Consider the following 9,350-nt stretch of genomic DNA (forward strand, 5'->3'; position numbering starts at 1 on the left):
GGTACCTACAAGCCTTCTACAGATTCTTGGGCCATATTGGGGTTTTCAGGGTTCTCCCCTCCACACCCAGGCCCTACCCATCTGCTGGCTGTATGGGGGCAGGGCAGTGGCCCAGAGGCAGTGTCCTGAAGGGTCTGCCTCTTGTCCTCTGCCAGCAGTCTTCCTGGCTCCCTTCATCTCAGTCCACCCGAGACAGCACAGCCCGTGCCCCAGAGGAGACCCCGAGTTCACTACACTAAGACTCCCATGGGAGAGGATGGCCGCACGCCTCGGCTCTGTAGTGCCTCAGAAACTCTAAATTTTTCAATGCTCCGTGTTGTACAGGGATGCTAGACCTGGCCAGAATAATCCAAGATGGGCAGGTCTGGGTAAACCCCCATCACGCCAGCCTCCTGGCAGAACTTCCCAAGCTGGTTAAACAAGAAGTCAGGAATCACCCGGGTGTGGGGCTGCTCCTCATGTGGGGGCCACCTGAGGGACCTAAGGACAGCCTTCTGGGAGAATCTGTCCCATGGAACAAGTTCACAGTGGCCAGTGGAACCTCCTGCCAATAGAAGCTTCCTCTTTTTAGAGAGATAGCACATGGGACTAGGGACATGCGTAGTGTGTGCCTACATGAAGCATACATGAGGACGTGGAGCCAATCCCTGGCACAACGTAAACCAGCTATGATGATGGACTCTGGTATTCCTGGCACTTAGAGGGCAGAGGCAGGAAGGCGAGAAGGAAGCTCATCGATGTTTGTTGGTTACATAGTGAGATCCTGACTCAGGAAGCAGGGGGGCAGGAAGTCTTTGGGGACAGTCGCCAGTGTGCTGAGATCATGGGAATAGTACAAGCAGTGAAGAAAAAACTCCTGTCAAAGTAGAAGACCAAGACCCACATTCGTGGTGACATCCATGCACTCACACAAGTGTGCATACCGTGACAACACCCCCCCCCCCGTGGTTGCGCTGTGACCAGCTACTTCAAGTTCCTGCCTTGACTCCCCTGGTATAATGGTTTGCGACCTGGAATTATGAACTAAAAACACAAACCAAACCAAACAGAAAGCCAAACCTTTAAGTGGATTCCTATCGAGCCTTGAGAGAAACCACTGCAGGGCAAGCTGCCACCCTATTAAAGCTCGGAATGGATAGCCAGGGGCTTTTGTTTGAGACAGAGTCTCCCTGCATAGGATGGTCTTGAACCCACAGAGATCCATCTGCCTCTGCCTCCCAAGTGCGGGGAATAAAGGCGTGTGCCACTGTGCTGGCTGGAAAGCCCCTAATCGAGGGAGATGCACGGCCCTTGGAGTGCAGTTGGTGGGTTGAGGCAGGGAAGCACCCAGTAAATGGTCATGGCAGTGAAGGCCTCTGGTTCACTGTCAGCCTGTGGGGCCTTGCGAGGCTTCAGAGTGTGCTCTAGGGCCATTTGCTGGACAGGGATGCTCGGTGAGAGGGGACCCTTGCAGAAGCTTCTGGAGAAACAGCCGAGCATCCCCCCGCTCGGGGCCCACATCCATGGCAAACAGCAGTAATATTTACCGAGTATTTCTGGGGAAATGAGTGCAAAGCGCAGGCGATGCCGTGCAAATTGCCAGGACGCAGAACATTAGCAACATGGAACATTTAATGAGTCTAGGAAGAGAGGTATGAGTTTCAGGAAAATGTCACTTGCAGCAATGTAAACAGGCTTCTCATTTCTCCCTGTGCTGGGGACTTGTTTCAGTCTCCAGGTTTAAGTGGAGCAGTGATTCTGGTGAGAGATCAGGTTCACACAGAGAATGGGAAGCTCTTCGTGAGCCCAGAGGGGTTGCTGGTGAACTCTAATCCACTGAGGCCAGTGGAACAGAACCTTGATACTATTGGGTGGAAATTAAAACACAGGGCCAGGAGTGCTCCCATGAGAAGCATTTGCTGTGGCCCCAATCCTGTGGCCCCTTGCTCCAAATTTATATGCTGACTAAGATGGTGGTGGGAGGAGATAAGACCTCAAGGGCTGATTACATCATGAGGATGTAGCTAAAAGTGGGTGCCACGTCAAGGAAGCTTGACAAGTTGACTTCAACCCTAGGACCCACACAAAGGTACAAGGAGAGACATGACTCCATATAATTCTTTTCTGACCTCCATGTGCATCCCTTGATAAAGAGACTCAGGGCTGGAAAGATGTCAGTGGCTGAAGACGTCGGCTGCTCTTGCACAGGATCCAGCTTTGGTTCCCAGCTTCCACACTTGACTCACAACCATCTGTAACTCAGGACACCCTCTTCTGACCTCTGAGGGAACCAGACATGCATGTGGTGCACCAAAGACAATGCAGACAAAACACCCATACACACAATGAATTATAGATAAATAGTAAATAAGAGATCCCTAGTAACACTCTACCCAGGAGGCCACGCCCACCACACTTGGGTCTATCTGTCTTTCCATCAGGATCTCTGAGAAGCCCAAAGGCATACTCTCAGTGGTCTTTCTTCTGAACATCTCTGTTTGTCTTGATCCTCAGACTTAAGCCTGTGCTAAAATACTCTATCAACATCCCACAGAGTGTCCATTATTCAAGAACCAGCAGGGAGCCTCTCAGCTAGAAAGTGCCCTCTTGAGACAGCAGTTTGCCCTAAGCTTTGCCTCTTAGCTTCCAGATCTAAGAGCCAAACTCTCCTCCCCGCTGTGTTTCTCAGTTCATGGGATCTTGCTTTAGCTGCCGTAACAGACCAAGATGGAGGATGGTGTCTTAAGGTCTGAAAGGTGAACTCTTGTTGTTGGACCACAGAGGTTCCAGGTGGTTCCAAGGGGGTTCTCCCTAAAGCGACCCTTGCAGTAGCCCAGTGTGTGGCCCAGGAAGGTCAGAACGCTACAGGATGCTCTTATCTGTCTTCCTCTGCAGTTCCAGACAATATCATCACCAAGGTTCTGGCTGATCGAATGGAGCAACAAGATTGCATCCAGAAAGGGTGGGTGCTGCACGGCTTCCCAAGAGACCTGGACCAGGCCCGGATGCTGAACTCCATGGGCTACAATCCCAACAGGTGAGCTGCCTCCCGCAGAGCCCCAGCCCTATCACATGGAGGCTCAGGTGACGGGTGCCATTGTTTCTGGTGCACTGTAGCAGACTGTGTCACCGCATCTCCTGCGTCCAACTCCCTTTGCCCTGTGAACACTGATAGGCTAAGGTTCAAATCCGGCTTGGCTTTCCTCCTTGCTTGCAGGTGTGGGTTTGAATCTTATTTAATGTGTGCTCTGGCTCCATTCATCCGAGTGCATGACCTGAACATTGTTGAGTGTCGATAAAGAATCAGTAAAATCTAACAAAACTTGGCTTAAAGCTCAAAATGAAAAAAACCTATACATAGGTAATTTCGGTTTGCTACTGATAAAGTTATTTCTCCACCGGTGAAATGAGCCAATTCAAAGCAGATTTTAAACAGCAACCATGTGACTTGCCTCCATCTCAGCTGATGACCTCATCAAGATGGAAGCAACCACATGTCTGGCAGCCATTTTTACTGAGGTTAAAGGTGCATGCCATGTGACTTTACCATCTAAAGATGACCATGGGGGGCATAAAACAACAATTATAAAACTAGCCGGTCCCTCAGGTTATCATTGCATCTCTTTTTAGACTAAGGAAGCAACAACTAGTCTCCAGGATATTTTGGATTGGTATGGATTTTTATATGATGATAAAAATTTAACCTTGTAAAGGTCTACTCAGATTAGCAAAAGCTGATTTAGAGATTTATACCAGGCAGCATTTAGAGAAGGGGAGGGGAAGGGGAAAGGGAAAATGAAGGGGAGAGGGGACAGAGGGGAACCAGGTTCAGCATCCAGAAGGCCCAAAAGCCCAGGTAACAAAAGTTGTTGAGTTGTACATGGAAGGGCAGCCCAGACCCTGTGCTGGAGAAGTTTATGGTAAACGGTCGGAGTATGCCAGCCATACCCTGTAACAGGCAGGGATTGAGGGATGCTGGGAGAACCTGGCAGCCAAGCTCACCTTGATATGTTAAATAGGCACCTCAGCCATTTGTCCTGGGTTTGAGATGTAGCAGTGCTTGACGGTCTTAGATCTACCTCTATGCTTTCTGATTGCCACGTCTGTTTCCCAACACTACCACGCCATTGAGCCTCATGTGTGTGCATGCGTGCATGCGTGTGTTGCTGGTTCTCTTTCCACTTTTATGGGTTCTGGGGCGCATAGTCAAGTTGCCAGGGTTTCGTTTGTGACATATTTCAATACTATGTAGCACGTGGTCCTCTCTTACTGCTCTGTATTGAACCAGGGGGCATGGATTTGTTTTACGTGGCAGAGGGATGGCCCCCTCTGCCATGGGAATTGCCTTGGCTGATCAGCGCTCTGCAGGACCCTGGCCTGCTGGAAACAGGGCCTACGCTCTCCTAGGATGCATGCTCTGAATTCTGAGCCCTTTTCTAGAAGAGATGCTTGCTATCTGTTCTGTGCTGTGGAGCTATCAGGATGAGCTGTTTTCATGCATTTTAACCTTTCCACCCTTTGTTTTGTTTTGTTTTAAGAGAACAGAGAGGACATTGTTTCTGGCTTTTTAATTTGTTCTCTAGCTTCCTTCTAGAACTTTCTATATAAGTGTTTGCCCCTGTGGCTCTCGAGGTTCCCGGGTGGAGGTGATGGATCTTTGCCTCTCTTCCTTGCCAGTCTTAGTGTTGTCCCCCGTGGGGCAAGTGGAACCGTGCCACGGGTCAGAAGAACCGGTATGGTGGAATAGATTTTAAAAACCTTGGTAAATCTCATAATTGAGAACAGTAGGCATTTAAATCAGCTCCCACCAGGTTTCTGTTATGGCGCACGTGACCATGACACCCCACTAAGAGGACCTTGACAACTAGTCACATAGCATAGAGCCCAGAGTTCTCCATGCTAAGGAGATATCTAGATGGCCTGCCCGAGGTTTTAGCCAATGAGCTTCCCTTTGCAGGGCATCCCTTCCTGCAAAAGGTATACACAACCTCTAGTCCACCCTGAGTGAGTCGTATGCATTGTCATCTGCCATGAATAAACAGCAGGGACTGCCTCCTTCATCAAGGACTGCCGCACGGGAGGCCCCCACCATACAGAGCCACACTCGAGACTCCCATGAAAGGCCTCTCTGTGCTCCTGGCACTCTGCCTAAGCTAAGCCAGACTCTTGTCTCCTGCCGGGGAGCTCATCGAAGGCCTGTGGGCCCCACACTCCCAACTCCTCATGGTTCCCAGTGACATGTGTCTGGGTGCACAGGAGGATCGGAGTCCCCTTTCCTCAACTCTTTGTGGTTCCCCGTGGCATCTGGGTGCCAGAGAAACACAGGCCGGGACCCCTATCTTTGGCTGTGTTTTGCCTCCTCTGAGCAGTGTGTAGGAGTCCCATGGGCCCATCACCAGGTAGAGGAAGTAACGTGGTGAGGCAAAGTGCGGGATCACGGTCCGTCCCCTTAACCTTTTCATTAATCAGCATGCAAACTATTACATTTTATTATGATATTTGCAACAAAACTATTTTTTGGTTGACTTTCCGGCCTCTCCTCTCCCACCCTCTGCCTCATTTGTCGTTCCCTCCACAGCCCCCTTCTCACTGTCCTGTCATGTATGGTCCCACATCCATGTATGCATGCGCGTGAGCATGGACTCTGAATCTGGGTGAGAACGTGGATTTATCCCTCTGAGTCTGTGTCACTGACTTCACGAGAGCGTTCATCCATTTCCTGAGAACTTCATTATCTCATTTCCTTTTGCACATTTAGCTGGTGGACATCTAGCTGGTCTCATGTCATGCTCACACATTCTGTGGTCGGATACACAGTGCTGTGGGTATACACCTAGCAGTGGTGTATTTGGGTCATATGGGAGATACATCTGTGATTTTTTGAGAAACCTCTGTACTGCTTTCCATAATGGCTTCACCACATTACAGCCCCTCCAGCAGTAAATAAGGGCTCCTTTCTCCCTACATGGAATTAAAAACTTCTACACAGGCTGGGCATGGTGGTATACATCTTTATTCCCTGCACACAGGAGGCAGAAACAGTTGTATATGTGTGAGTTGGAAGCTAGCCTGGTCTACATAGTGAGTTCCTGGCCCAGACCAACTAAGGCAACATAGTGAGACCATGTCTCCACACCCCCCACCACCACCAAAAGTTTCCTTACAACAAAGCTAACAACAGACAATGACAGAATAGAAAAAAAAATGCTAGCTATACTTTAGACAAGACTTACACACACACACACAGCCCAGATGAGTCCAAAATTATCGGATAAGCCCTCAAAGCCATATGAACAGAAGTTACAGAGAGGCAGGACAAAGGAGGACCAGGCACATCACTGCTGGCTGGAAGACAGGGGATCCCTGACAATTCTGAAAGGATATTAATTCTACAGCCACCAGTGAGCACCAGGGCAGAGCCAGCACCCCAGACCTGCACAGATCCTGACCTGCAGAGGCTACCTCAGTGTTTCCAAGCACTCAAGGTTGCTAGGGTAACAACAGGAACTGACACAGCTCTGGGCACATGTGGGAAGTCAGTGATGCGGCTTCTGTCCTTCAGCCATGTAGATCCCAAGGACCCGACTTGGCCCATCAGGCCGGTGCCTTTATCTGAGCCATCTCACTAGCCCTTTAACATGTCACGATGTCGGGTGATTAAGTATACGGTCTAGGCAGGAAGTGTTCAGGTCTGTACCCTCACCTCGTTCTTACTGATGTTCGTACTTGGCACTGGTCTCATCCCTTTAAGGACCAAGTGACTGTCAACTGCTACTTAATATCGCATTTTTTTCCCTGTTGATTTGCTTTTAGGGTTGGGGTCAATCCCCCCTCCATCTCTAAGCCACCTCCTCACCCCTGTTGTTTAAGTCACTCTCTCCTGGTTGTCTCCAGGGTTGCAGCTGTACACTGCCAGAGCTGGCAGCAGAGCCTTTCTGCTGGCTTTTACGGTTTTGTGTGGTTTTGCCTGTGTGCTCTGGTGCTGTGTGTATTATTTATTGTGTGAGGCACTTCTCATTGTTTGGTCAGGACATGGCTGCTGAGCACCGTGGTCCTGGCCGGGACTTGAGGGGGGTGGGAGCATGTGTTGGGAGTGTCTTTTCTGCCTGTGGCCTGGGGACCGAGTATAATCTTCAGAGGCACGACCCAAGGGACCCTTTTCCTGACTAGGCCCCATCTTCTAGAGTTTGCAGAACTTCCCAAAACAGCGCCACCTGTTGGGGGAATCGAGGGACCAACACAGGATCCTGCAGACAACTCCAGTTCAAACCACGACAGAGCACACTGGCGTTTGGAAATAAGGACTGCACTAGTGCACTTCCAGGCTTCCGTTTGTGTGATGCAGGGCCTCATGGGTCCTGGTCTGCCCTTGACCTCCCTGTGTGGCTGGGGGTGACCTGGAATTCCTGATCCTCCTGGCTCTACCTCAGAAGAGCTGGGATTGCATATGTACAGCCTGAATGTATAAAAAGCCCTGGTTTGTGTGGTGCTGGGATTGAACCGGGGCTTCATACAATGCTAGGCAAGCAACCTAGCAACTGAACCCCAGCCGCAGCCTGCCAGTCTCAATAGCTGTGTGGAACCAGCGTGCTGTGCTCTGGTCAAAGTACTGTAAACAGTTAGCCGGGGAAGGGAGCTGACTTAACTGGAGGACTTAGCTCTTTGCTTGTTCGTTTGTCTGTTCGTTCACTCTTTCTCTCCTTACTTTTTGTTTCCCCCGAGTGAGTTAATTATTATACCCAGAGCTTTAGGGCAGGAGCCCCGGCAGGCGAGGCTCGACCCCTGTCCTCTGCTCTCCTCACTGTGATAAACTCAGGACCGACAGGTCTGAGGGAGGAGAGTGCTTTGTTTTCTTCTATGTCCTGGTCATGGTTGATCATTCGTGATGGAGGGAGTAGAGGCAGGAACTTAAGCAGGATGGGGGCTGCTTACTGGCTTACTCAGCCTGCTTTCTTATAGAACCCAGGACGACCTGCTCAGGGGATGCGCCACCCACAGTGGGCTGAGCCCTCCCGCATCGCTCAACAAGCAAGAGAACATCACATAGACACAGCCACTGACAAATCTGTGGGAAACGTTTCCTCAGTTGAGATTCCCTTCTCCCAAGTGACTGTAGCTTGTGTCACGTTGACAAACAGTCCAGCTTTCCTCCCGGTATCCAGTAAGACACAAGGATAATGGTGGGAGACAGAGAAAGGAGGTGAAATAACAGTAGAGGGGGGAGGTCCAGCCACCTCACGTTCTTCTCAGGATGCTGATAGGAGCTTTGGGTTGAACAGAGGAGGAAGAGGGGCACAAGAGTTAAGCAGCCTTGGGGGACATGTGCTTCTGCCTGTCACTGTCAGCTCAGGTCCCACAGTGGTTCCTAGGGATGACCCACCCCTGGGTGCAGCCGCTTGCAGACAGTTGTTCTCTTCGTGGGGCCTGGTCAGCCCCATGAAGCTTTGCTGTTCCTGGAGTCTAAGGGTAACTGGAGCTTTGGGGCAGTGACTCTAGCAAAGGAGACAGACACAGAGCAAGGGCCAGTCTGTGGCTTGGCTCTGTGTAAGCGTTAGTCACAAGGAGTGTTGAGCTACCATGCCTGTTTCATCTTCAAGGCACAAGAGGCCGAGACACTAGTAACTAAAGCAGTTTGTTGTCAGCTTTTACAGTGTTCTGTCCCAGGTCCTGCAGTCATCTACAGGTCTCCAGCCACGGCCTCCCTATTTATTAATTCTGATCCATCTTTGGTTTCAATGGATTATACAGAGTAATTTTCAGTAGGGCATGTGAACACCAAGTTTTGCATCCTTAAGCATGTCTCTTTGTGTCCTTCCCGTCAGCATCGTCAGGCAGAGTTCAGGGTCCCACACACACCCTGCACGTTCAGCAGCATCCTGAATCATTTCTGCCTGTGACGTCATGTGGGGTCAAGGCCCTGAGGATGTTAGGGTACCATTCCTTCTTCCCACTCCCCACCCTCCCTCTCATCTTCCACCTTCCTTGTCCCTCTTCCTCTCTCCTTTTCCACCTTCTCTCTCTCTCCCCCTCCCTTTTGCTCCTTCCTTGCTCCCTCAGCAGCCTTCCCCTCAGTCCAGAGGTGCTAGGAATGCATCCCACGCTGGTGTGAGTGGATTCTCCCTGGTTGTGACACCTGCCCACCTGCCTGCCCACCCACCTGCCTGCCTGCCCGACAGGTGCTTGGCTTCGCCTCTTCCTGCCTCTGTCCCTTTCTTCTCTTGGCTTCACCTCTTCCTGCCCCTGTCTCTTTCTTCTCTTGGCTTCACCTCTTCCTGCCCCTGGCCCTTTCTTCTCTTGGCTTCACCTCTTCCTGGCCCTGGCCCTTTCTTCTCTTGGCTTCACCTCTTCCTGGCCCTGGCCCTTTCTTCTCT

The 9,350-nt window shown here is 50.7% G+C and overlaps 1 protein-coding gene across 3 annotated transcripts in view; it reads left to right on the forward strand.

Annotated features, from left to right (window-relative positions):
• Ak8 (adenylate kinase 8) overlaps positions 1–9,350 on the forward strand; it is a 115,619-nt gene that overhangs the window by 58,578 nt on the left and 47,691 nt on the right. For all 3 annotated transcript variants that reach the window (XM_021155506.2, XM_021155504.2, XM_021155507.1), the window contains one exon: positions 2,875–3,016. In XM_021155506.2, the coding sequence (XP_021011165.1) occupies positions 2,875–3,016 (142 nt within the window). The remainder of the gene's footprint in view (positions 1–2,874; positions 3,017–9,350) is intronic.

This window comes from Mus caroli, chromosome 2 (assembly GCF_900094665.2).
Source record: "Mus caroli chromosome 2, CAROLI_EIJ_v1.1, whole genome shotgun sequence".
NCBI lineage: Eukaryota > Metazoa > Chordata > Mammalia > Rodentia > Muridae > Mus > Mus caroli.